A 25298-nucleotide genomic window follows, 5' to 3' on the forward strand; every position below is an offset into this window, starting at 1 on the left:
TTTCTAGCTGTCAGTGTTATTTCTTCATGGTAATGGTTTTCCTGTGATATCTTTGGAAGTGGGTGTTGTCCTGTATGCTTACTTTAACTCTGATATCCCCTCTGCTTGCAGTTACAAAAAAGTGATGTTTATGCTCAAGTCATAGTAACATCATCTCTGCTGAGCAGGCTGTAGATACTTTTCATGTGGGTGACATTTCAAGCCATTCTGTCATTTAGTTTCGCCTTGCAGTCATTTTCCTGTCTCTAATAAAACTACCTTCTATCCATCTCTGTGAAATGGTTTTGTGCAGGCTTGTTTACAGCTACAAACTAACTTTCTTTTTCTTGAAACTTGAATATAAACTGTCAATTAAATTATTATTAGTTCCTGTTCCTGGTTCTATGGTATCCTAGATCTAGGTTTAGAAATAGCTTTTTTTTTTTAATCATATGGTATTTTACCTGCTTCTCTCTGCTGCCCCATGCCACGTTATGTCAGTGTTGCCATTAGGCCATGGTTTTTAAGAAACCTTTGTTGGAAGGAGTTTTTACAGTGCGGAGTTTATTTCTATGTCCCTGATACCATTATGTCCGATTGCTTAAAGCAGTGCCTGCAATAATTCACTGTCTTCTGGAAGTCTGAACCTACGCATCTACCAGGGTTTCAACTTGTTTACTCAAAATGTTCTTTACAACAGAGCTTGAGATGGACTTTCTTTATTGATAAAGGTTTTTTCATTTCTGTTTTTTGAGAAAGCTTTCAAAAACAAGCAATAAATATCTTAAACTGTATGTAGTGAGTGTACTGAGAGTGACAGTGAGTTCAAGTCTGACAGGTGCTCCAAAACAGCTCAGGCTTCTGATATCTATATTTTGGTTATTATTGTTGCCAGTATAATGAGAAGTAATTCCGAAGCTTTTCTGTCTCAAGGTGTTACTGTATGATTTTAAACTAGGAAGTATTTGGGGATTCTGTATTCTAGTTCACAGATGTCTGCATCAAATATTCAAGCTCATTTTGTCTGCCAAATCTGCAGAAGCTGTTATGCATTATGGCAGCTGATCTGTGTTCTTTCCTCTGTCATCACCAACAAGCTATCACTTCAGCTATGTTTCTGCCAGCTAGGCAGTCTGAAGGTTATGCCTGGAGTAACGCTTGTGCAAACTCATTGAGAGGGGAGTTTTACTGGTGTCACTGTGGGAAATATGGAGAAAGTTGTCTTCATTTGATGAACTCACATTTTTCCACTTCTTGCAATTCTGTTTAAGTTGTTACAGAACTGCTGTTCACACCAGCAAGCAGCCACCCTTCAGCCCTGCTGAAGCTGTGAGGCTGTAGCAGTTCTTTTTGTGAGTACAGGAGAAGCTCCCAGTTTTGGGAGGAAAGGGGAACTCTTACACATGCCTGCTACTCTGCAGATTTAAACTTGCATGCCAGCACATTTTCTGGACAGGCTGACAAGACCACAAGCAGCTTCTGTTATTTTTTTTTTTTAGTCACCACTGAAGACTGTAACAAATATGGTGGCTCCTGGCGGATAACAGTGGATGCATCCTCCAGGTTTTCATAACAAACCTGTCTTTATGGAGTGAGAAGCTGTACGTTCAGAATGTTGTTCACATGCAAATATTTGCCTTTCTAAAGTTTTGCAAGTCCCATATGCTCCAGGTCAGTAAAAATCTAGTCAAGTCCACAGACAGTATAGAAGGAAAGGCTGGTGTGCTTGGCAGCAGATAGAGCCGACTACTTCTGGTGAGCTGCTGTGTGCTGATATTTGCTTTCCTGTGTTACCTGAGCTGTCTGCTCTGTGAGTGGAAGAGGAAAGCAGCCAGTTGTAGAACCATAGAATATCCCAAGAATATCTCAAGAGTATCATGGAGTCCAACACAAGACCACCAAAAATCCGAACCCTGTATCTGGAAGCATTGCCCAGAGTCTTCTTGAATGCTGGCAGCCTGAGACCCTGTTCCATGCCACTCGCCCTGTGGAGCAGACCCAGTCCCTAACCTCCACCTACCCCTCCCCTGACACAGCTCCATGCCGTTCCCTCGGGCCCTGTCGCTGTCACACAGAGCAGAGCTCAGCGCTGCCCTCTCTCTGCTCCCTGTGAGAGCTGCAGCCGCTATCAGGACTCCCCTCAGTCTGCCCTGCTCTGGGATGGACAGACCCAGTGACCTCGGCTGTTTCCTCCCACGTCCTTCACCATCTCAATGGCGCTCAGTAGTTGCGTGGACCATGGTGGAGGCTTCAGATGTCAGAGAGGAGGAAAAGGGGATCTTTCTTTTTGGGCAGATTGAGTTGTGTTTTTTTTTTTTTCAGCCGTGTACTACATACCAATAGAGCATCCCCCCATTTTGTGGAATACACAGTGTGCTGTTCTCTGCTCTTGTGCTGAATATCATTGTGTCACATGGCAGCCACAGGCACAAGGTCTGCTGTGAGATAGGCACAGGCAGCTTGTTATGTGGGTTGGTTAGAGCTTTTCATTAGCTGTGCAGTATGCACTTGCTCCTAGGCTTCTGAAGGCAGCGTGGAACTGGCATCACTATCCACAAAGCTACGTCTGAATGCTGATGTCACGAGGAATGGCACTGGCTGCTTTGTCTGAAGTGATGCAGGACCCTTGTGCTAGGCAAAGCGAGGGACTGTTTCTGTCCAGACCCTGCCCCTGACATGGTGTGTTCTCAGGCAGTCCTAAGTCCTTAAAGGATCTGTTTCTCAAAGTGAAAAAGGGCAATTACAATTTATTCTTTATCCAGCTCTTCTGTAAGGTGAAATGTAGCAAATGCACTAGCATACTGATCTCTATTCTTTTCTATTTACCCTTGGATGTTTTCTCTTTCATTTAAAGTGAGCAGGGAGAAGCTGCCCGCCAATCACAGTGATTTTTTTTTCTTTTTCATGTTAAAGTGTCAGATAAATTAAAAAATAAAAAATAAAATAAAAAAAGAAGCACGATGCTGAGGGGAGAGGCCATTGTGTTGGTCTCCCTGAGACAATTTGTTTTGAATTGAAAAGATGGGGCTGGCCAGCTTCTAGAAAAGGCAGGGTACTTGCTACTGCATTTATACAAGAGGTGCATGCTGAGGAGCGGGTGGTAATTTCATGTAACAGTTTTTGTTTGAAAGAAACTCTAGCTTCTATGTAAGAAACTCTAGTAGGCCTTCCTAAAGGGAGCCTTGCTTCAGGTGGCATTTCACATAGCTCATACAGGAATGATTCTTTATGTCAGAAAAAGGAAAGCAAATGCATAGAGTTTGCATTCTTGAAGCTGAAAAGAAATGTCTCGGTGGATTTTTTTTTTGTAAAAAAACTGCAAGGAAAATTAGTTGGAACTTTGCTTGCGTTATGAGAGCTTAATTCATTACTGTCTAGTTCCATTTGTATTCCATGTAGGAATATTATATTTTTTAAGCAGGTAATATATAGGAGAAGAGCTCAGTAATTAGTTCTGTTTAATATTTCAGGTATTTACATGAGAATTCTTTATGTAGAAAATAAAAGATTAATGCCAACTATGGTTTATGAAGTTAAATACTTCAGGGTTGTTTGTAATTCTGCATGCCATAATAAGTAGCATCTCAATCAGATATGTTTTTGATAAAGCAGACTGTCATTTGTATTCAACTTTTTAAAATTATTATTATAATGTACAGAAACATCTGACCAAATCTTCAGAAGAGTGTTTTGATGCATAGTTAAAACTAATTGAGTGCCCTTTGTACCCTTGCAAATTGTCAAGAGGAGTTCTCCCTAACTTTCTAAAATCTCTGAAAAATTAATCTCTAAGAGTAATGACTGAAAGAGTAAATGCATTTAGTGAGTTTTTAAAGTGTTTTGAGGAAGTCATGACAGCAAAGAAGGCATAGCAGAATCTCTTACGAAAGTGGAAGTGGTGAACAGAAAAAGTTTACTGAAAATGCTGAAGGGCTCTTGGGTGAGCTGGTTCTATTTTTCGTCTGGGTTCTCATCTGATATATTCCAAGTAGAGGGAAGCTGATGATGGCAGTGGGGAAGAGGCCTGAATCCCCAGCTTGCCTGTGCTCATCTGTTTGCAGCAGAGGTGGTCTTGGATGCTTTCTGTAGGGATGCTGCTTCTGCCAAGTATAACCAGAGAATGCCAACTTGCAGGAAAAAAATGTTACTGTTAAAACTCGGATTACAAAGTCACTTGTGAATCCAAAAACTATTGATTTAATTTGGAGCTGTGATGAAACACGCTTTCTCTCTTAACCAAGTGGCCCAAGTCTTCCACTTGTTCTCTGTGTGCTGTAATATAGTGTATCTACAATATACGGACTGCTCTGAAAATATGCCTCCTATGTTACTCTGTTGGCCCATGGTGTCAGAAGCAGATATTGGTGACATGGCAGTAGAGGCTGAACCTTTCCACCAGTATTACGTTACATGTTCCTGCCATGTGGCAGTTGGCAGCAGAGGGGCAGTCTCACAGAATGGCATCTGACTTGGAAGAGTATACAAAGCAAAGGTGTGTAATTGACTTCCTCCATGGGGAAAGGTGGTGCCCACTGACATTCGCTGATGCTTGCTGATTGTTTATAGTGACCAAACAGTGGATATGAGCACAATTAAAGCTGGACTGTGTGGGCAACATTTTCCTAGCAGCTATGATGGTATTGCATCTGCGAAACAGTGCATCACCTCTACTGGTGCAGGCTTTTGTGAGCACGATGTGCAGGCTCTTGTTCGTCATTGGCGGAAATGCATAACTAATGGTGGTGACTACTGAAAAGTAGTACTTCGTAGCTAAAAATGTACTCTTGTCAAGTAGCATCATCATGCTCTTTGTATCTGATAGTTTCCGTGGAAATAACTAGGAGACGTTAGATCTGGAGCAACTTACTTCTAGGAAGCTGGGGGGGATGGGGAAGATAGAGTGAAACAAGACCAAGTTATGAATAACAGTTCTACAGTGGAAAAATTAACAAAAATGCTCTGTGGTGAAGACCAAGGTTTCTGGAATGAATTCTGTAGTTTACACTCTCCTTTGCTCATCCCTTGTCCATGGGAGGAGGAAGAGATTCTGCAGCTTGGAGTGGTTGTTATGCTGACGTTTCTATGACTACATTTTTGTTCCAAGGTCTAGCTCTTATTCTGAGTAGAAGGAGCTGCACCACTGAAAGCTGGGGCTGATGTGTGTGAGCGTTTTATAGACTGGCTGAATTACCTGTAGAAAGTGAGACTTCTGCTCCGCAGTGTTACTGATTATAAATATGCAACTGTTTTGAATGACAGATCTCCTGGCATCCTGTTATTAAAAACCCAACTTAGAAAAGCACTTTATTTTTTGGCACAGAATCTGAATTTTAGGGAACAACTCTTTTTAGCAAGGCTATTTTGAACTTGACACACTTTCGACTTTCATTTATTCTCACTGTTGTTATTTACTGAGCATAAATTGTGCATGACTTAATCAAAGTATATATATGTTGCTTGCACTGGTCCCCAATTTTTCTTGTATACATTTACATATTCCTTTGCTGTTATCAACAAAATAGTTTTCATGGTGTTCAAAAATGTCATCGAAGTATGCATGTGGATTTTGGATTGCTTCATAATGCTGACCATCAGAGTTGTTAGGTCAAAGCTGCCGGAAGGTAGTTTCTCTGCAGTGTGTGTGCTTGCAGAAATGCAACTGGAGTGGAGCTGAGATTCAGAGGATGCATTCATTGCCAATGGAAATACTGTGACACAGCTGTGGCTCCAGACAGCCGGCTGTCCATGCACATGTTGCCTTGCAGCATAGCCCCAGTCCTGCTGTGTATAATCAAGTGACTGTCTCTGGCTTGCTGAATTTTCATTAAGAGCTATGTAGCACATTCATCTTTCATCCCAATACGGCTTACGCTAGTTTTCTGGAAAGTAAGCAACAGTTTACTACCATAAGTACATTATGTTAATATTGGAAGTATAAAAGCCTGAGTTCCGGTTCAGACTGCAGATATTCAGGTGAGATCTGGGTGTTCTAGAGTGCTTGTGTTTCTGGAGGTCCTTTTTGTTCACATCACCTCAAATGTGGGTTACTGTCTTTACTTATCTTCCTTGAAGCATGGTAATTTTTCTACTTATGAGCATTAAGTAGCACCTCAAAGCACTATCAACTTGAGTGCCTGCAAGTATAGAAAAAATACCATTTTCTGGGTTGCAGCACTGATGCTGAGAATTGAAGCTTTCAGTATTCTTTTATCATCTAAATGGATATTGCTCTTTTTGATCATGGGTCAAAGCAAGTGCTTATTGGCAAAAAGCACGTGTTAAAAACCATTCAAGAAAAATAGTATGGTTTTGCAGTGCTAGTGGATACCATTAAAAGCCTTTGGACACAAATGGATTCAGCCCCAAAGGATGGTGGGAGGGTTGTTATTTTTATTCGGGCAATTAAATTGAGCCAGTGGATGAATAAAATGACAGTGCACTTAATTGGATACAAGCTGTTTCAATTTTCAGTGATTTACTGTTATTTATCATTTCTTTGATTCCTGAAGAGCTTACCAGTCAGCCTCTGAAGAAATAGTATTCTCTCCTTTTCTGTAATTGCAGCTGGAATTCTTACTGGAAGCCTCATTCTTGTTCTGCAAGGAGTACTCACACAAGGAAAGTGCGTGCTTAACCTGAGCCTATCTGATTATTCAGCAGTCGTGTGCTGCGGATATCAGGGTCCGAGTTGATTATTCTCGGGTGGGGAAGCATGACAGGACTCAATATATGAGTGATCAGGCTTCAGTTTATTACCTGAACAGCCTTATTCTTATAGTGTTTAAGACAGAGGTGTATAGAAAATATCACACAACCATATGTAGAGAGCCTTGAGAAAAACAACTTTAAAACAACTCCCAACGATTAACAGCAGTGAGAAACACATTCTGGAGTAGGCGACTTTTGATACCATCCTAATCCTAAGAAACCAGGCAGGAATGCGTCGGCGGCAGACGTGAAAGGCAGTGCTGGCAGGGCATCCCCTGCTTCAAAGCAGTTGCCACAGTCCATCTCCTGCTTTTACTTTGCTCGAGGTTCACACAATGTAGTTTCCTTTGAGCACCATATCAGCATGGCCAGTGCATAACACAGAGCCCAAAGGGAACACCTGCTAGCTAAACAGAATAGACTATCAAGGACAGCTTACTCTAAAAAATACCTATAGTTACAATTATCAGCAGTCCTGTGAGGCCCTCTTCACTGAAGGCAGGCTGAACAACATCATCACAGAAGTTTCCCATAGACGTCTTGGCAGCTTGGGTTGCTCAGCTGAAGCAGTTCATGTCCGCCTTGAGTTGTCACTTGGTCCAGGGACATCGTGACCTCCTATCAACATCTAATACTTTTCCATGAGTATATAGTCTGTGCTGCCATGCAAACTATGCTCGTACATATCACCATGACCTCCTTGCTCCTGCAGCCATTTCCCAACAGTAGTGCTCCAAATTTGCTGTCTCTTTAGTGCTTTGTAACAACGTTTTCAAGTCCTATCAGAGGATAAGAAAACTTTTAAATGAAAGGGCTGTTTTTGGCACAGGTGTTTATTTTTCAGTCCATTACTTCTGCTGGTACACTATGACTGTTGCTTTTGTAATACTCTGAAATCATCTTGAGTGCTAAACAGAACCACTTTCAAGGAGCAGTAGTCTTTCTTTCAGTATGTTTCAGCATTGTACATTTGAAGGTAAAAATGCATAGGCTGAGTTGTTAGGATGCAGTCTGTTTTTTGCTGGAAGGAACAAGGTTAGAGAGGTGCGTTACGTTAAGAATTATGGGTGTTTTGTTTTGTTGCTATTGTTTTGTTGTTGTTATTGATGTTTTTAAACAAAGATTATGGTACTCCTGCCCTTGTTATTCCAGCTATTGAATCTCTTCATGTACTTAGACTGGAGAAAGTGTGAATGTGCCTGACCCCTTTCTGTCTTTGCACAAACTTTTACAGAGTGGTACAGGTGTTGTAAGTTAGGGCTTGTATGGAGTAAGCCCAAGGAAAATAAATGTCCTGTGTTCTAGGATAGGATGTTCCATTTAGTTCTGTTGTGGGGAGACTGTTGATCCTAATTCTTATAATGAGAATAGGAAAAAAATGGAAGAGGTTTCCATGTTACTTTTACTTTTTTAAGAAAGAGAAACTATGTTTACATTCTTGGAAGAGTAGTCATTTGGAATTAAAAAAAAAAAAGATGTGAAACTTCATATGTGGCAGAATTCCTGGAAGTGAAAGCATTTTGGCAAGTATAGGAACTTCAAATGGTTGTGCTTTAAATGGGATGCATTTAAAAATTGACTGGCCTTGGGCACAAAAGCGGGTGGAGTAGAGTAAACATCCGAGAACTTCCTGCTGAAATACTATTGCCTAATGAACAAAATTTTTTGTGTATATGTGAGATAGGTATGTGGGGAGAACACAGCAAGTGAGGGGGAAAAAAAGGGCAGATACTATCCCTATTGGTTCTGGTTAAACAGCAGGATTTGTAGATTAATCTTTTTGCCAGTGCTGCAGATTGATGGGCAACCACATGATGTGCCATCTGCCATCAAGATGATATGTTAAATTTAGATGTTGTGCATAGATATTTTTATTTTTCATTTATCTTTTAAGACACTTGTTACTGGAGTTATTATGCTATCAAATAAGAGAGGAAATCACTTCAGAAAGTAAGAATTAATTTTTTTAATGAGGTATGTAGAACCCTTTAAGTCCTTTATTTGCAATTTACTCTCAATTCTTTTATTTAGGTTACAGTAAATAATTTGTTTAAATTGTGTGTTTTAACTACACGTGCTATGAATCCATCTGTTTAAGTCTGTAGTTGAGAAGGTAATAGGTTCAGACTCATTGTTCTTCCCAGTGTAACAGGTAAGCAAGTTTCTCTCTATGTAACAAGTTTAATGTACTGGATGAGTATGAAGGTCACATTTGGGGTGCAATTCTGGAGTGAAGGAAATGGGAAACTCTGGACCAGACAGCACTTCATTTAATCTAGAAATAATGCAAGATTGTTTGTTTTTGTCTAGTATTTGTTAAAGAATGTTTCTCTGATGTGCCCTGCCATTTTATTGAACAGACAAGATAGGTTGGAAGGAATCCAGGTGGTGCTGAGAACACAACACCATGTGCACAGCAAGAGAACAGTTGTGAAGATCTCTCTCCTACAAGGGAGAGAGTTCCAATTCATGGCTTTAGCTGTGAATGGGGAGGGGACATTAGTGCCTGGCTGTCCTGCTGGTATTGGATGTGCTTGTCAGCACAGGGAGAAGGAGAGGAGAGAGGGCCAGAAAGTATGGGGAGGAACTTCTCACGTTTTCAAGGTTTTGATGCTATAGCTTTATTATCTGCTTAGATCAGACAGGAATCAGAGAAGTGGACTTGAGGCTGGAGAGGGAGGTAGAGATCTCTTAATTCAAGAATTCTGCAGACTTGGTGAGGAAAATAAGTACAGTGGGCTGACAGCTCTCAGAAGACTGAGGAGAAAGCCTTTCAGTTGTGTTATGGGGGCACAGCAGTGGGACCAGTCAGAAAGTGAAGGTGGTGAATACTGGTGATGAACAGAAAGCTTTTGCAACTGTGCCTCTTGTTCAGAAATCTTTGTTCAGCAGGAGCGAAGGGTCAACAAATGGTATTTTACATGTATTGCAAGCCTTTGTCTTAGCCTGCTGCTTGGTCAATTTTAAGTCTGTCTGGGAAAACAGAAATTAACTTCATTTTTACAGTTACCTAAATTGATGGAAATAAGTGTATAGGAATCTTGTCAAAATGTTCAGCTGAATTTAAGACTAGGAGTAGGATCACACAAGAGGCAGGACTTGCAGCTTAAACTCCGAAAGCGGCTAAGGACTGTGTAGAAGTTTCAAGATGCATCTTGCAAAGTGTTTTCTTCTGAGCAGGCAACTTTTGAAGAGCTTACTGAAATCTCTCTTATACTACTGAGGTGTCATCTGCCAGTTTGTGTTTGATTGCTAACTTATTTTTGAGTCCTAGGTAAATTTCAGTATTTATTTATTTTCAAACTGTGATGAAATGACCTTTTAGACCTTGAGTAAGGCTTTGTGTGACAGTTTAGATCATATTTATTGAACAATCTATTGTATATATGCAGTATTTGGTTTGTCAGAGCTTTCTTTGCTGTCCTGTATTTCCTCTACTGTTCTGTTGTTGTTGTTTTAACAAAGACCGGTGACATCTTTCAGTAATCTTATTTGTTTTCAGTACAGGAAGTATCCAGATGTATTCCTTAAGTAATAAATTTACTCTTTGAATTCCTGATTTAAGATTTACTTATAATATCTGCCTATATTTTGGATGATGTTCTTGAACACTTTATTTGTTATACAGTATTAAATAGATAAATATAAATATGTAAACATTTCTTTAATAAAGTGTAGTTCACTCACATCTAATCATATATCAGGGGGGTGGTCTGCATAAAGAAAATATAAATAGTCTGTATTCCAAGCAGTACACGTGCTGCTGTTCTTTCAGGTGTTTTCATAACTGCTTCCACACTGAATTGCACAATAAAGTATCTACAACTTTGAGTTTTACAGTTCCTTCCACTGACCCATACAAAGTCACATGCTGATCCTCAGCAATAGCTCTGAGCAAGAGTTATTTGCAACTTCACAGGGAGATCTGATGTTATTCAGACAAAGCACATTCTGCAAACTGCAGTCCAGTTTAAAACTCTGACTGGAAACAGAGCCTTGCATACAGGAAGAAAATGCTGGGGCTCTGTTGTCGGATGACAGAAAGAACTGTGCTCTAATTTAGTTAGTAGCAGCTATGCTTGGCATGGGTTCTGCATCTGCCATCAGAGAAAGATGTCAGCAGGAAGCAGTATTACAGGCTTTTTGACTTTTTGATATATTTATTTTCAAATTCCACGTTTCTAGTTAAACCCATCCAAGAACAGTAACACAGTTACTGCATACCAAGAGGGTGTATTCTGAATATCTAGATATTCATTCCACAATGTAGTGTAGTATGTGTACAATAAACTATCAACAGCATGTCATACAGTCATGTTTTATTTTTTGCCTTGTTTCTGCAACACTCTTGTTGTAATGTAGTGAGATTCTGGCATTTACATGTATGTAAAGAATAAATGAAAGTGTTTACATGTTCTGGATGTGAACAGGAGGGAACAAGCTGAGCATTTTTTTTTTTAGTGGTTGTCCTCTGTTCCACTCCACAAAATCGACTAGTCATCACAGGACTGCATCTTTATCTTTTACTCCTTATTTTGAGATGTGAGCAATTCACTGTTCATCTACAATTGAAGTTTACTGTCAAACTATCAATACTTAGAATTTACTTTTCCCTCTCTGCCTGATGGCCTATATTGGTTAATAAGTGCTTTTGCTGCAGTAATTGTATGCACAGGTGTGTGCATGCATGCCTAAACAAGTTTTAACTTGTTTTTTATTAGCTTTGTTGGTAAAATTGTATTGTTGTTCTGTGACTAGAAGGAGAAAATCCTAAGCAGATCAGCTTCTTTCTTTTATGTGATGTTGTTGAGCCGGGGGAAGGTGTATTATTTTTCCTTTCAACACATGGGTAAAAAATATTTGAAAAATATATTGTAAATACTTCAAATTTAGCTTTTTCTTTATGGCAGTCAGGTGAAGTCCCTGTTGACAGGAAAAAAAGCAATGTCACGCAGTTTTTAAGAAGGGTGGAAAGGATGATCGAAGGAACTGCTGACCTGTCAGTCTCACCTCTGTGCTGGGGAGCTTCGAGGAACAGATCCTCCTGGACACTATTCTGAGGCACGTGGAAGAGTGGGAGGTGATGTGAGAAAACCAGCATGGGTTTACTAATGACAGGTCCTTCCTGTCCAGCCTACAGACCTTCTGAGGTGGCATAACTGCATCATAGACAAGGGAGAACTCACTGATGTCATCAATCTGAACCTCAGTAAAGCCTTATTCAGTAAGGTCCCAGTTCGTTGCCATGAGTTGGACGAGATGACCTTTGAAGGTCCTTCCCAATTCAAACAATACTGATTTGCCTCCATTGAGAGCCATCTGATTAATTAACTTGTACTTAACAATAGCTACTATTCTGGAAAGCCCTGTTGGGTGAGATGTGGTCTTACCAGAAGTTGTGCATGGTTAACACTTCTTATAGTTAATCTTGGCAGTACCAGACACACACTTTGTCATTTGCATTTTTAAATGAGGCCCATGAAGTACTCTAATACTATGATAATCTGGTGTCATGAAGGCACTTAGTAGCTTAAGTCTTTCATTAAAACTGACTACTTGTGTATACATGTACGTGGATCAAAAATGAGTCCTCTTGTTTCCTTTTTTTTTATTTTAGTCCAAGATCTCGTAATTTTTTTCTCTAATTTTTTTCATACACTAGTCAGGTTAAACAAAGGGCATAAGTAAAGTACAGGAAACAGTAAGAAATGTGCCATCTGTCTTCTCTGTTGTGGATACTGAAATGCTATATCATGGTGTTATGTTGTTACATCCTTCCTTAGGACTAGAGGCTGTTCAGGTTTCTAAGAAAACAGTGTGAGGACTGAAAAATTGCTTTTCTTTAAGTATTGTAGACATCTAGAGAAGTCTGTTAACAGCCTAACAAAACTAGAAGGGTGGAAAACAACAAAGAACTCTAATGCAGTCTAATGTTAGGGTCATCTATAAATTTCTGCTAGAATATACTTAAAATGTGTAAATTTAAAGAATGTGTACACTTAAAATGTTTTCATTTCATTCTGTTGTGAAGCAGTAAACCTTTTTCACAGGTCCACAATATAACGTTTTTAAAACTTGCCATCTTCTCAGTACAGACACTTTTTGCACAGGGAACAGCATACTGGAAAAGTATTTGGCACGGTACAAAACACAGGATTTTCAAAATTGAGTGTGTCTTCACATCACAAAAGTTCTCAAATTACAGAGAGAGATATGGGTAGGTAATTATTTTAGTCACAGTAGTGAGAATCCACAGAAGTGCAATTACTGTGGATATTTTTAGCAGCAGATACAATCCAGCACTGAAGAAACTGGAAGAAGTAACTCACCACATGAAAATACAATGTGCAACATCCCTAGATTTAAATCCAGTGGAGATGATTTCGTATGCTTCAAATGCTGTAATGGTTTTACTTATATACATGCAAAAGAAGGAAGCTGTTTCTAATAAAAGATATCTACTACCAAGACACTTGCTTTATCTGAGGTACCTGTTTAGTGCTACTTTAGTGTCCTTTCACTGAAGCAACATGAGTAGATTCAATGATCCCTTCAAGGGAGACCTCTCATTTTTTCACATTACCTTCAGTTCTTCAGAGTGAAGATGGGGCAGTTAGAAACCAATCACCTGCTCTGCTGGCCTTCCCTGCTGCAGTCCTCTAAGAGAAACTGCCAGCTGTGTTTTGGATTTGTGGATTAGTACTTCAGCAGAAGTAATGTGTCAGCTTTCCAGGAACAGGACAGCAAAATTGGGGAGAGGGTATTTGCTCTTCCACTTTTGAAAACTTCTGAAGTAGAGATCAAGAAGGGTTCAGAAAAGAGAGGAGGTGTGAGGATGTTCATAGTGTACTAGCTGCTGTTCTTGAGGGTAAGCAAGTAGCTGTGTGGTTGACTTGCAGTGTAATAGTATTATTTGAGTGTCTTTGCACTGGATAAAAATGATTCTAAAAAGGAGAGCAGTTGAATAGTAAAACCAGTAATATTTGAATCTTAATACATCACAGTGTCAGAGCTGTGTAATGAATATCAAGTTTTTAAAATACTATTTGCAAAAAAAGCATTAAGTATTAGAAATATACCAAGACATCTTATTGCTGTCATTAGTACGATGTTCCTTCTTTATTCACTTTCTCAGCTACCATTAGTATCGTCCATTGCAGTAAGTTGCATGAGTAATTCCCCTACACTTGCACATCTGTGGCAATAAATACAAAAAACTGGTCCCTGGGGCTTGCTTCAGCACCTTTTTGTTCAGTTTTCACCTCTCTTGGGTGGTTCTTATTACAAGAATTTTTCTCATTACAGAAGCAGCTATTCTGGTAAACAGTACTGCAGGCTGAGTCTGGGCAGGAGCACAGGGTGTAGAACAGGTGATGAGTCTGCCATCCCTAATCACTATGGTCACCCCTCTGAAAGGGAAGGCACTTAGAATAGTGAACCTCCTTCCAAGGAAAATAGATTCTAAAACATCTGCGTCTGTAGCTGAAACTGTCCATAAATCATGCTAATGATTAGCTGTTTTGTGATCCCACTAATCTATGACCAATAAAGAGTGGAGTGTGCATGCTGTATTGAGGATTTTGTCACTTCTTTCAATAATTGTTGCACTTATCTGTATGTGTTATAAAGGACAGCACTCGTTGTCTTTATGATATAAAAATGACAGAGAAATGTAATGATTAATAGGCTAATAGGGTAAGTATTTGTTCAAAAGCGAGTCAGAAAATTCACTGGATGTGGAAGCTTCATGCCAAGTGTCCTGAAAAGAGTGGATTCAGGCTAGCAATTAGCTGCTGGTTGAGTAAGAATTACAAAATCATGAAACAAATTACTGTTATTAGCCAGAGTATTTGTTCTCATATCAAGCTGTCATCATCACTGTTGAACCTGCTTCTGCCATGTGGAAGAAAATGTCAGATGCTTCATTTATGAGGCCTTATGTTTCTTGAATGTAATTCTCTCTTATATTGACAATGATTTTTGTGACCTGGCCACTTCATATCAAACCTGCAAAAGCAAGAGAGACTGTAAAAACTCACATAGTTTTTTTTTCCTGTCTTTGAAGAAGCTGAATGAATAATGCTGGATCTGAAATAAAAGATGAGTAGGAAAATGTGTAGGAATATAAATATGGTAGCCTATACAGGGCTGATTTACACCAGCTCCACTGCTGCAGTTCTACAGGTTAAAGTCCAGTAAATACCCTTTGATTTACACCTCTCCTTTGCTTTTGAATCAGAAGTTCAGAGGGAGCTGTAAAACAGCAGGGCTTAGAGATCTCTGGAGTGAAATAGCCCCTTTGATTGCAGCTTAAAAGTGATCTGCGAGTACAGCATTTAATAACAAACAACTAATTGTGGGGTTATGTCCTGAATACCACCACAACAGCAGCAATAAGAAGGTTGTTTGTTGAGTAACTGGCACTTAATCTAGATACCTGTTAGTTGATAACTTTCTTGTACTCTTGAGCAGTGGCAAAGATTCCTGGAACCTCACATCTTATTAACTGTAGACAAAGTCCTTTGGTTTTAAGCAGTATATTGGCCATCTGATAACACTTCTATACTGTGGTATATGCTGTGCAGAATATCCTTGGAACAGTCAGTTACAGCTTGAAGAACGAAAGACTACATATCTCAGAGGAGAGGAGATCTACTTGCCTTAGCTGGTCTCCTTTGTTTCAGTGCTTCAGCCTCATGCTGTAACGTGATAGTTAACCCATCGCCAACGTCAGGTTAAAGAACTGTTAGCCATAAAGGCATCATAAGCATGATGTTTCTTTGTGGAATGGGGGATACTGAAGATCTACTGACACCATGGAGAAATCATTTCTTTAGTTTGTAGATCTACAACCACTGCATGTTTAAAATCACATGCAGAATGTTTTCTATTTAGAAGGAAGTCTAAAATGCATTATGATCTTCAGTGAAGAAGTAATAAAATAAGAATTATGTCATGGACTAAGGGAAAAATGTCAGAAATTCAGGTATCAGAATTCTTCAAACACCAACACTGTATGCTTTTTCAGTGAGAAAAGGGCTTCTCCAAAGGTGGTTCCTCCTGTTTCATTAAATTGGCTCATGATGTCAGAGATGGATGTTGGTGGTATGGCAGTAGCAGCTGAACCTTGCCGCACCAGTATTCCATTATGTATTGTTTCTGTGAGAGAGATGGCAGCAGAGGGGCAGTCTGACAAAGTGGAAGTGTTTATGAAGCAAGGGTCATTGAATTCCTCCATGAGGAAAAAATGGCATCCATTGACATTCACTGATACTTGCTGAACATCTATAAAGACCAAATTCTGGATATCAGGTCATTGAAGCAGTGGGTGCTGCATTTCAGCAGTGGTTACAGTGGCCCCTTGTTCTGGACAGCCAGGTGGATTGTTACAGGTGTGGTGTGCAGGCTTGTTCATTGTTGGTAAAAAATAGGTATCTAATGGTGGTGATTGTGTTGAAAAATAGTGTTTGGTAGCTGAGAATTTACTCTATGAAATGGTGTTATTTTGTTCTTTTTATCTGTTGTAGTTTTCATACAAATAACTAGGAGTTATTACTTCTGGAGCAACCTATGTGCGTAACTCTTAATCCCAGTCAGTTTTTCAGTTATTCTTGGATACCAGAATGTATTGTATGCCCACGTACTTCAGTGTTACTTGTCAGCCCCAGCCTCTTTGCAGCCTGTTATTAGTAGTGATTTTATTATTTTTTTTATTTTTTACTATGATAAAGCAGTAGCTGTTGTAAAACATCTGAGGAGAGCATTGAAAAGAAAGTGGTTACCCTTTATACTTTTATGACTGAAAAGGTCATATATTTCCTTATTCTGACTAATGACTATTTAATTGTTTTGAGATTAGTGTGCTTTTTTCCTTTTTGCAGTGGGTGCATGCTGCTGGAAGAGGAGAATAGGTGTTATGCATGCTCACATACAGAGTAAATTGTAAGCTGCTTGGAACTGTGAATCACTTAGCTACAAAGTCATTGTTAATGTACTTTTTGAGTGCATATACATAATAAATCTGTGGGGGAAAAAAAGATGCTAATAGCTTAAAATCATGTTGTGGGCTGTCGCACTTATGCAAAGATTGTCAATCTTTTCAAACATCAAAAAAAAAACAAACCTTTTTTTGTTATTGTCCAGAGAAGGCTTTTGTCTGGTTCCAGTATTTTTCTCTCTATGATATGGAAAGATGGGAGTGTTTTTAATAAGCTCTCCTTCAGAGGGGTAACTAGTAACTGACAAGGAGACAGTCCCTAGAATTTGTCTGGTTTTCTGTTTTGCATGGTGTATTTAACTTCTGAGCATTGTAGTAGAGCTCAGGAAAGGGAATGAAAAGTTGAGGAGGTAGTGTTAACAGGAATTTTGTGCCTGTTATGATTAAACCAAAAATTACTTTCCCTTACTGGTGGCTGCTGTTAGTCATTCTTTGTGGAGTCTTGTAATGTTGTGCGTACGCACCCTGTGGTGTGCAGTGTTTTTATCCCATGAACAGCTCCCCAGATGCCTATATAGCATTCAAGCCTATGGATGAATCATAAGGGGAAAGATCTTGCTTCTTCTGTTGCACAGTTTAGACTTAAAGCCAGGAAGCCAGTTGACAAAAACTTGAGAAAGAGCTTTTTACTTCCTTCGGACCCTTGATCTGGACTGCATTGTAGAAATGCCTGTATCTGCTGCCTAACTTTGCAATTGCTCTGGAGCTTTGAACTCTCTGAATTGTGGATTGCTTTTTCAATGATGGTAAATACCTCTGTATCTCTGGAGGTGTACGTGTTATGTGAGAGAATTGCTGCTTTTCCTTTCTATAAGCAACAGCCTAGAGCACTGTGTTAGCATTTCTTCACAGCATGGCAGGTACCTGAGTGCATGCTTGTGTTGGACATACTGATCACAACACTGAAGTAAAACCAAACTTTGAAACTTAGATTGAATGCTTTTCTCAGTGTATACTTCTCTGACTGACTGTGGCAGGGTTATAAGACTCTCCTGTGAGTGCTGGCTACTCCAGAGCCTTCCTGTAGAAGGCCAAGGTTGATGTCCCTGCTCTGCCTTCTGCAAGGAAGTCCGTCAGTGTTGTCTAGTAGTGTCCCAGTTCAAGATGCTGTCAGTCAGGTTTATGTGTGAAGATAGTGGCAACCCAACAGCATGAAACATTCTCCAGCTTATCCAGCCCTTCAAATTCATAAATCACGAGTGTGATTTTCTCTCATGTTGATTTGTGGAACCATTAGATAATTTGAGTTGGAAGGGAACGTAAAGATCATCTAGGCTAAGCCACCTACCATGGAAGTTGGCTAATTGTAATATAATACTGCTTTTAGCAGTTATTGGCTATTTTCAGTCTATCATACACTCCTTAACTATTGAGTCACTCCATCAGTATATTGGGCACAAGCAGATTCTCAGTGATATAAGTGGTGTAATGGATTGTGTTCACACATGAAAGATTCCCACTTGGCATCATTTAAGTGATGCCTTTTCTGCAGGTAATGCATCATCTTGCAGATTGCTGACACTTGTAATTAGTTAACTACCCATACAAGTTAGCTCATCTTTCAGGTACTGACAGGAGTTGCAATTGCCTGTATCTTACAACTCTGTGCAGATATCCAAGCCTACTAAGCTTGTTTTTGGTTTAACCATTGCTATAAATCTACTTCAAGGGGCAACACTTCTTTGCTTTACTTCAGAAATTTGGAAATGGAAAAACTTTAGAAAACTTCCTCTTTTATACACTTGCTCTGTTCACTTAGCAGCAGTGTATTTATGTATGAACAATAACACAGCATCTTCCTGGAGTTCGTTTTGGTTTGTAATATGATGACCTCAGGACTGTTTTCACCTTCAAATGTGTCCTTCTAATGATGATACAATAAATGTACTTCTTGATGAATAAAGCGTAAAGGAGTATCCTGAAAAAAAAAAAAAGAAAAAAGAAAAAAGCGAGCATCTTTTAAAAAACTAAATAAAATAAGAATATTTTTGAGTGTAGAATAAAATGAGCATTAATAGATTGGAAGAAGCTCAAGTCTTGGGGAACAAAAATTATCCTCATCATAAAAGAGACTGGAGAAATGCAGAAGCCTTTACCTTCTCCCACTAATTCCCAATGCACATATGTGTCAAAAATCTAATGGTCTATGCAGGCAGCATTTTAAGTTACATATGCTGAAATATGGGTATGTGTGTACATGCACTGTGTCTGCAGAATTTCAGGGTGTTTTTTTTTTTTTTCCAGTATTACTCTAGTTATCACAAAAATCAGTCACATATTTCAATGGAGTTGGTAACTTGGATTTAGAGTTGTTTTTCCCTATACTGGCAAATAGAAACTGTTCCCAGTTCTAAACTTTCTTGAACCAGGTATGCATCTTTTTCTCTCTTTTTTTTTTTTTTTCCAGTGGACAGTTTGCTGTAGTGAAAAAATGCCGTGAGAAAAGCACTGGTCAGCAGTTTGCAGCCAAATTCATCAAGAAACGCAGAACAAAATCTAGCCGACGTGGCGTGGGTCGGGAAGATATTGAGAGAGAAGTCAGCATTCTCAAAGAGATTCGACACCCTAATGTGATCACCCTGCATGATGTTTATGAGAACAAAACAGATGTCATTCTTATTCTGGAACTGTAAGTGACTCTAGAGATTGGGGGAAGAATGAAAGATTATTATTTTTTTTATTTTTATTGTTATTTTAAAGAAATTAAGATACTTAGTTTCTAAGAATTGTGATTTAATGAGTCTTTCTTACCACCCCAAAGATAACAGCCTGAGAGTTCTTTTTCTTTACATTGGAGTTGTAGCTTCTTGTTTTATACATCTGTTTTTCACTCTAAATGTGCTACAGTAGTTAAAAAATTACAGTATACTTAAGATTTTTTTTCTGCCTGTTATTTTAGTCATCATTACTATTCTAAATCCAGAACAGTGTAGAGCTGAATGAGTGATTTCAAGATTTGAGCAGAGGGAAGTACGGATTCTGGATGGAGGTTAGTTTAGCAAATTTTGTGATGTTTTGTGTTGGTGTAAAGCAGCATCACTGGTTTGGTTTTTTTTTTCCCACATAACTGAGAACAGGATTCTCACAGTTTTTTCCTGTTGAAATGTAAACTAAACTTTCATATCCTTGTTTTAGTTCCCGTTTTTTAATCCAGTTATTTGCTATTGGACGGAGGTAAATATGTCAGCAGGGGACATTTCACCATTGCTTCGAGTCTGACCTCAGGTTCCTCAAAGGCTTCAAGTTCTCTAGTTAACCAGTGGATATCCTTCACAGCTTGGCAGTATCTGCTTCTGAGACATGCATGTCTTTACATCGTTTGGATGCCTAACACAGGCTGTACTATTGCCACATTTGTTTCATACCATTTAAACATTTCAGAGTGTGTATTTCATACAAGTAAATGCATCTGATCTGTTATGAGAATCTTGGGCAACGCTTCTCTTTTTCTTTGCTGTTCTTTGTTCTTTGCTGTTTTTTCTTTGCTGATTTTTCTTGTACATTATATCTTCCTGTTTACTAGATTTCATAAGTGATAATTCCACATACCTTATAAGGATACTTTAGTATGGCATGTTTTCAGTTGTGTATATGTAGATTTACAGTAGAGAGGTAAGAAATAAAAAGCAAATTACCTTCTGGAGATTCATCTTAGCTATGATATGTACATTATTTCATGTAATAATTGAAGACATTTATATGCTTAAGTCCAACATGTGATTGTTTATTGTAATATTTGCTGTTGTCTGGGTATTGGCTTATTTAGTTTTTATGATTGTTTGTTTACACATTTGCATTAGTTTGAATTCGTGTATGAGAATTCTTCTAAAAAACTGAATGATCAAATTTCATAAAGTAAGAACTTCGTAGTTTCTGTCATAAGATCTACTACTACTGATTCTTTTTTAAAGCTCTTTAAAAAAAAAGTGTGTAATGAATGCATTAAAAAAATTAGCATTAGTAATACCCTCCCTTTGCCCTCAAATTCTTATTATATGTAACCTTACTGTTATCATATTGCTTCTTCTGCACTGCTTTCTTTCTGTTCCGTAGTCTGTCCACATGGAAGTCCAGTATCCACTACTTGAGCCATGAAGAAAACTCAGTAGCCACAGATAGTGGTAGGAGGAATGGAGCTGTTCCTCTCTTTATTTTACCACATGGAATAAAAGCTCCTTTGGCAGCAAGGCTGCTATGTCTCCCTTCGTGTACCCACTGACTTTTATTGATTGGAAGCAGATAACACATGCTGGATGCAGTAATATTTCATAAAATTGATAACGTGAAGCACAGCAGACTATTTGTATAGCTATTTAGCTAATCATATTGACAATTTAATAATCCTAATGTAGTGTCAGAGATTTTTTCCCACTTCTCAGAACTGTTGCAGGAATATTAATCTGAAGACATGCTATTTGTGGTATCAAAAGGTAACATAGTGGATCAGAGGGGAAAAGATGATAAACTAACAGTCCCTTTATAAACTGAATTGCTGTAATTGCTGTGGAGACAAGTTTTGCTGTCTTCAAAATCACTATGGTATTATGTAAAGCCATGAAAATGCAGAAAGATTGTCACTTTAATCATATACTCAAATACTTAAGTATGTAATCCATTTTTTCTACTGTTCTAATACTCACACTTTGCCTAGCGACCTACTCCCCTGACATTCTTTGTTCTTAATAGAGCAATTTCAAGCAAATCAGAGATCAAGCAGAAATCTTATTTAATAGCCTCTTTTGCTATTCTCAGAATCCAGGAAAGTGACAATTTTCTGTACTGAATTTTCTTTATTTTCTTCTGAAACTAACTTCTTCCAAATAATGCATTTTTTCCTCTAGGACATATATTCTTATATGACTACACCATAAATAAACAGAGTTTTGTGTAATGCACTTTTTACCTTAAAACTAGAGAGAAACTAAAACTCACTTTCAGTTACAGAAAGCTCATAACAAGGCAAAAATCCAGAAGAAACACTGATTTATTGTTAATAAAAAAGTGTAATAACAGGTCCAGTGATGAGGAGAAGAATCTCTGATTTCTATCCTGCCTGTTATCTGTGGTTCAGAAAAGAGATGCAATTGCAGCCGTCCTTCTAACTGTCAATAGGTGTTAGCACTGAAGTCTAAAGATGGTGTCTGGTACCTGGTTACTATTGACTTCTATATCCTAGTTCATAAGAAGATTTGTAGGATTGTGTGCAGCCTTTTAAACATCTTCTAGCATCATTCATCAGCTGTTTGTAAGGAGCAGCTAACTATAGAAGTTCTCACTTAATTGCCTTATGGCAAATATTGTCAGCCAACAAAATATTTGTTAACAATTCATATGCAGAGATCTGTAGGCCATCATTAATTATTGCAGTGACAATGCCCTTGCAGTATTGAATAGAAAAAAGAAAAAAAAAAACAGCTTCACCCACTCTGATATTTTGAGTTTTTTTTCTCTCAACTACCTTGTATTAAGAGACTAATTTATAAACATTTTTAAAATGTTCAATATCTATATCTTTAAATCAAATGTTTCCATAAAGAGACGTCAGAAAGGTGCACATGGAACTGAACTTCACAAGAGATGTGAAAAGTAGCAAGAATTCTATAGATGTGTGGATCAGGAAAGAAAAGCTGAGGATGCCTCTGATGAATGAGAAGGAAGGAAGAAATGGCAACAGCAGACATGCAGAAGGCTTAGGCACTCCAGCAGTTATTTGCCTTGGACTCTACTGGTAGTCAGGTTTCCCAGTTTTCTTACATCACTGAGCCTTCGCATGGGCGTTAGTGTAGCGAAATTCCCCTCACTATAAGAGCAAAGCAACTCCAAGACCACGTCATGAGACCAAATGTGTACAAGTCTGTGAGGCTAAATGGCATGCATCCCATGGTCATAGAATCATAGAATGGCTTGTATTGGATGGGACCTCAAAGATCATCTAGTTACAACCCCCTTGCTGCCATCAGAGTTGCCAACTGCTAGATTAAGATGGGTGCCCAGGGCCCCATCCAGCCTGGCCTTGGAAACCTCCAGGGATGGGGCATCCACAGTCTCTCAGGACAACCTCTTCCAGCACCTCACCACCCTCCCTCACTGAAAAGCTTTTCCTCATGTCACGATGTGGGTGTGAGAAATAGTGTAGTGTGTTGTATTTTTAATTATTTTATCTAGCCTGAGTGGTAGAAGTCATTACCATTGTTCTGTAGGTTGGAAAGTATCTTATGATATATGCTACTGATCCCAAAGAATTGTATTGGCAGAGTAGGGAAGTAAATATGCTACATGTTAAGTCCCAGACTGACAGTTGTATCACTTCTTGTCTGCTTCATTCCCTGACTTAGTACTGGCTGGTAGTTACTTTATCTGCCAAGCCATTCTCCAAAATATCTGAAAAGTTGTGGCTGTCAAATGAAGTCTCTGATGACTGGAAGAAGGGAAGCAACGCTCCCATTTTTGAGGATAGAAAGTAACATCTTAGGAGCTGCAGTCCACATTTGTGCTTGGAAAGGTCATAAGAAAAGATCTTCCTCGTAACTGTGCTGGGAATGTGCAGGATAAGGAGGCAATCTTAGACAGTCAGCACCATGACTTCATCAAGAGCAGGTTGTGTCTAACCAGTCTTCGTCTTCAGTGACTTCAACATTGGGATTGAGTACTCCCTTAGTAAGTTTACTTTCTTTCTCAGGCACTTCTGGCACCTACTTGGTTACCTTTTCACTGTCCTGCTGGTAACCGTCGATGCACAGTATTTGACTACTTCGTTTTGTTTTTCCTTCTACTTCTTTATGATTTCATTTAGACTGCTGACCTGCAAAATAGTGTGTGGTGCTTTCTAAATGCTACTGCAAAGAATAAGTGCTTTTATTCTAAATCCTATAAAGCAATTGCTTAGAATGATCAAAAAACAATCCAGATGGCCTCGCTTTTCAAAATAGCTTGATTGTAGTAGTGGAGTACTTTACACACGAAAGCTATGAGTAGTATGGGTAGAGTTATCTATGCATACTTCTCTTTGCAAAAAAAAAAATACATATAGTCTTCATAGAACGACCTGAGTTGAAGAGGACCTCAAAGATCTAGTTTAAATCCCCCTGCCACAGGTAGGATCACCAACCACTAAAGCAAGCTGCCCAGAGCCACATCCAGCCTTGCCTTGTGTGCCTCCAGGGATGAGGCATCCACAACCTCTCTGGGCAGCGTGTTTGGGTGCGTCACCACCCTCTGAGTGAAAGCTTACAAGAGCTGAGTAGTGGGAGACAATCCTCTCCCTATCCCTGCTGGACAGCCTTTTTTAATGCAGCCCAGGGTATAGTTGGCCCTCTGGGCTGCAGGCACACACTGCTGACTCATGTCCAACTTCTTGTCCACGAGGACCTTCAAGTCCTTCTCCACAGGGCTCTTCTTCAGGAGTTCTTCCCCCAGTCTGTATAAACACCTAGGATTGCCCTGCACAGGGCTGAGGCTTACCAGCCTGTCATTACCCGAGTCATCCTTTCTCTTTTTCTTAAAAATGGGAGTAGCATTTCCTTTTTCCAGTTACCAGAGTTTTCACCCAAGAGCTACGATTTTTCAAATACTATGATGAGCATAGAAGTAGATGCTGAGCATTAGGAATTTTAATTTAAGATTCTTATTTCTTGCATTGTATTGCTGAAAGTTGAAAATCTGTTTGTAAAATTCAGAAAACAAGAACAAGAGTAGTTTGAAAGTATCAGCTCAGAAGGAGAGGAATTTTATTGCAAGTGACTGAACATTAAGTATAACAGCTTGTGCTTTTCAAAAGTTAGTTCTTGTATACTTTAAAATTAAGTCCAAGGGAGCTGGTCTTGTTCAGTCTGGAGAAGAGAAGGCTCCAAGGAGACCTCATTATGGCCTTCCTGTATTTAAAGGGAGACTATAAACAAGATGGATATCAACTTTTTGTATGAGTAGATAGAGATAGGACAAGGGGAAATGGTTTTAAACTACAGGAGAAGAGATTTAGGTTAGATATCAGGGGGAAGTTTTTCACAGAGAGGGTGGTAGTGTGCTAGAACAGGCTGCTCAGAGAGGTTGTGGATGCCACATCCCAAGATGTGTTCAGGATTAGGTTGGATGGGGCCCTGGGCAGCCTGATCTAGTATGTGATCTAGTGGTTGACAGCACTTCTCATGGCATGAGTTGGAACTAGATAATCTTTTCAATCCTTTCCAGAGCTGCCACCTTCTTGGCACTTCTGTAATCACTATCGAAACAGAACAGAACAAAGAGTGGATGATAGATCTATATATAAAATTTTAATGGCATCTTTTGGATGTGGTTCTCGGGGACGTTATTTAGTGGTGGGTTGTTAGAGTTCATATAGTATGGTTTGTTTGCATTTGTACTTGGTGACCTTGAAGGTCTCCAACCTGAGACTATGATTATGACTAATTCTATGATTCTGTGATTCTATGATCTTGAGTTACTTATCAAAATAAGAACAAGTAACAATAAACTCTGTGATCTCTCTTATAACTCATTGTAATTAACTTATTCTGCTTAATAGCTTGACTTCCACTAAGGTTTTGAAGTCAGCACAGTGTCTTTAATTGTATTTTGACTTAAATAGCCTTGATATTTTTGTTAAATAGCCTCTAAC

At 39.0% G+C, this 25298-nt stretch overlaps 1 protein-coding gene across 1 annotated transcript in view; it reads left to right on the plus strand.

The window, feature by feature from the left end:
- DAPK1 (death associated protein kinase 1) overlaps positions 1–25298 on the plus strand; it is a 93719-nt gene that overhangs the window by 17821 nt on the left and 50600 nt on the right. The window contains exon 3 of the mRNA XM_065745669.1: positions 19092–19313. Within this exon, the coding sequence (XP_065601741.1) occupies positions 19092–19313 (222 nt within the window). The remainder of the gene's footprint in view (positions 1–19091; positions 19314–25298) is intronic.

Source organism: Cyrtonyx montezumae, unplaced genomic scaffold (assembly GCF_038088225.1).
Source record: "Cyrtonyx montezumae isolate F1298 unplaced genomic scaffold, pur_monq_1.0 scaffold_36, whole genome shotgun sequence".
Classification (NCBI taxonomy): domain Eukaryota; kingdom Metazoa; phylum Chordata; class Aves; order Galliformes; family Odontophoridae; genus Cyrtonyx; species Cyrtonyx montezumae.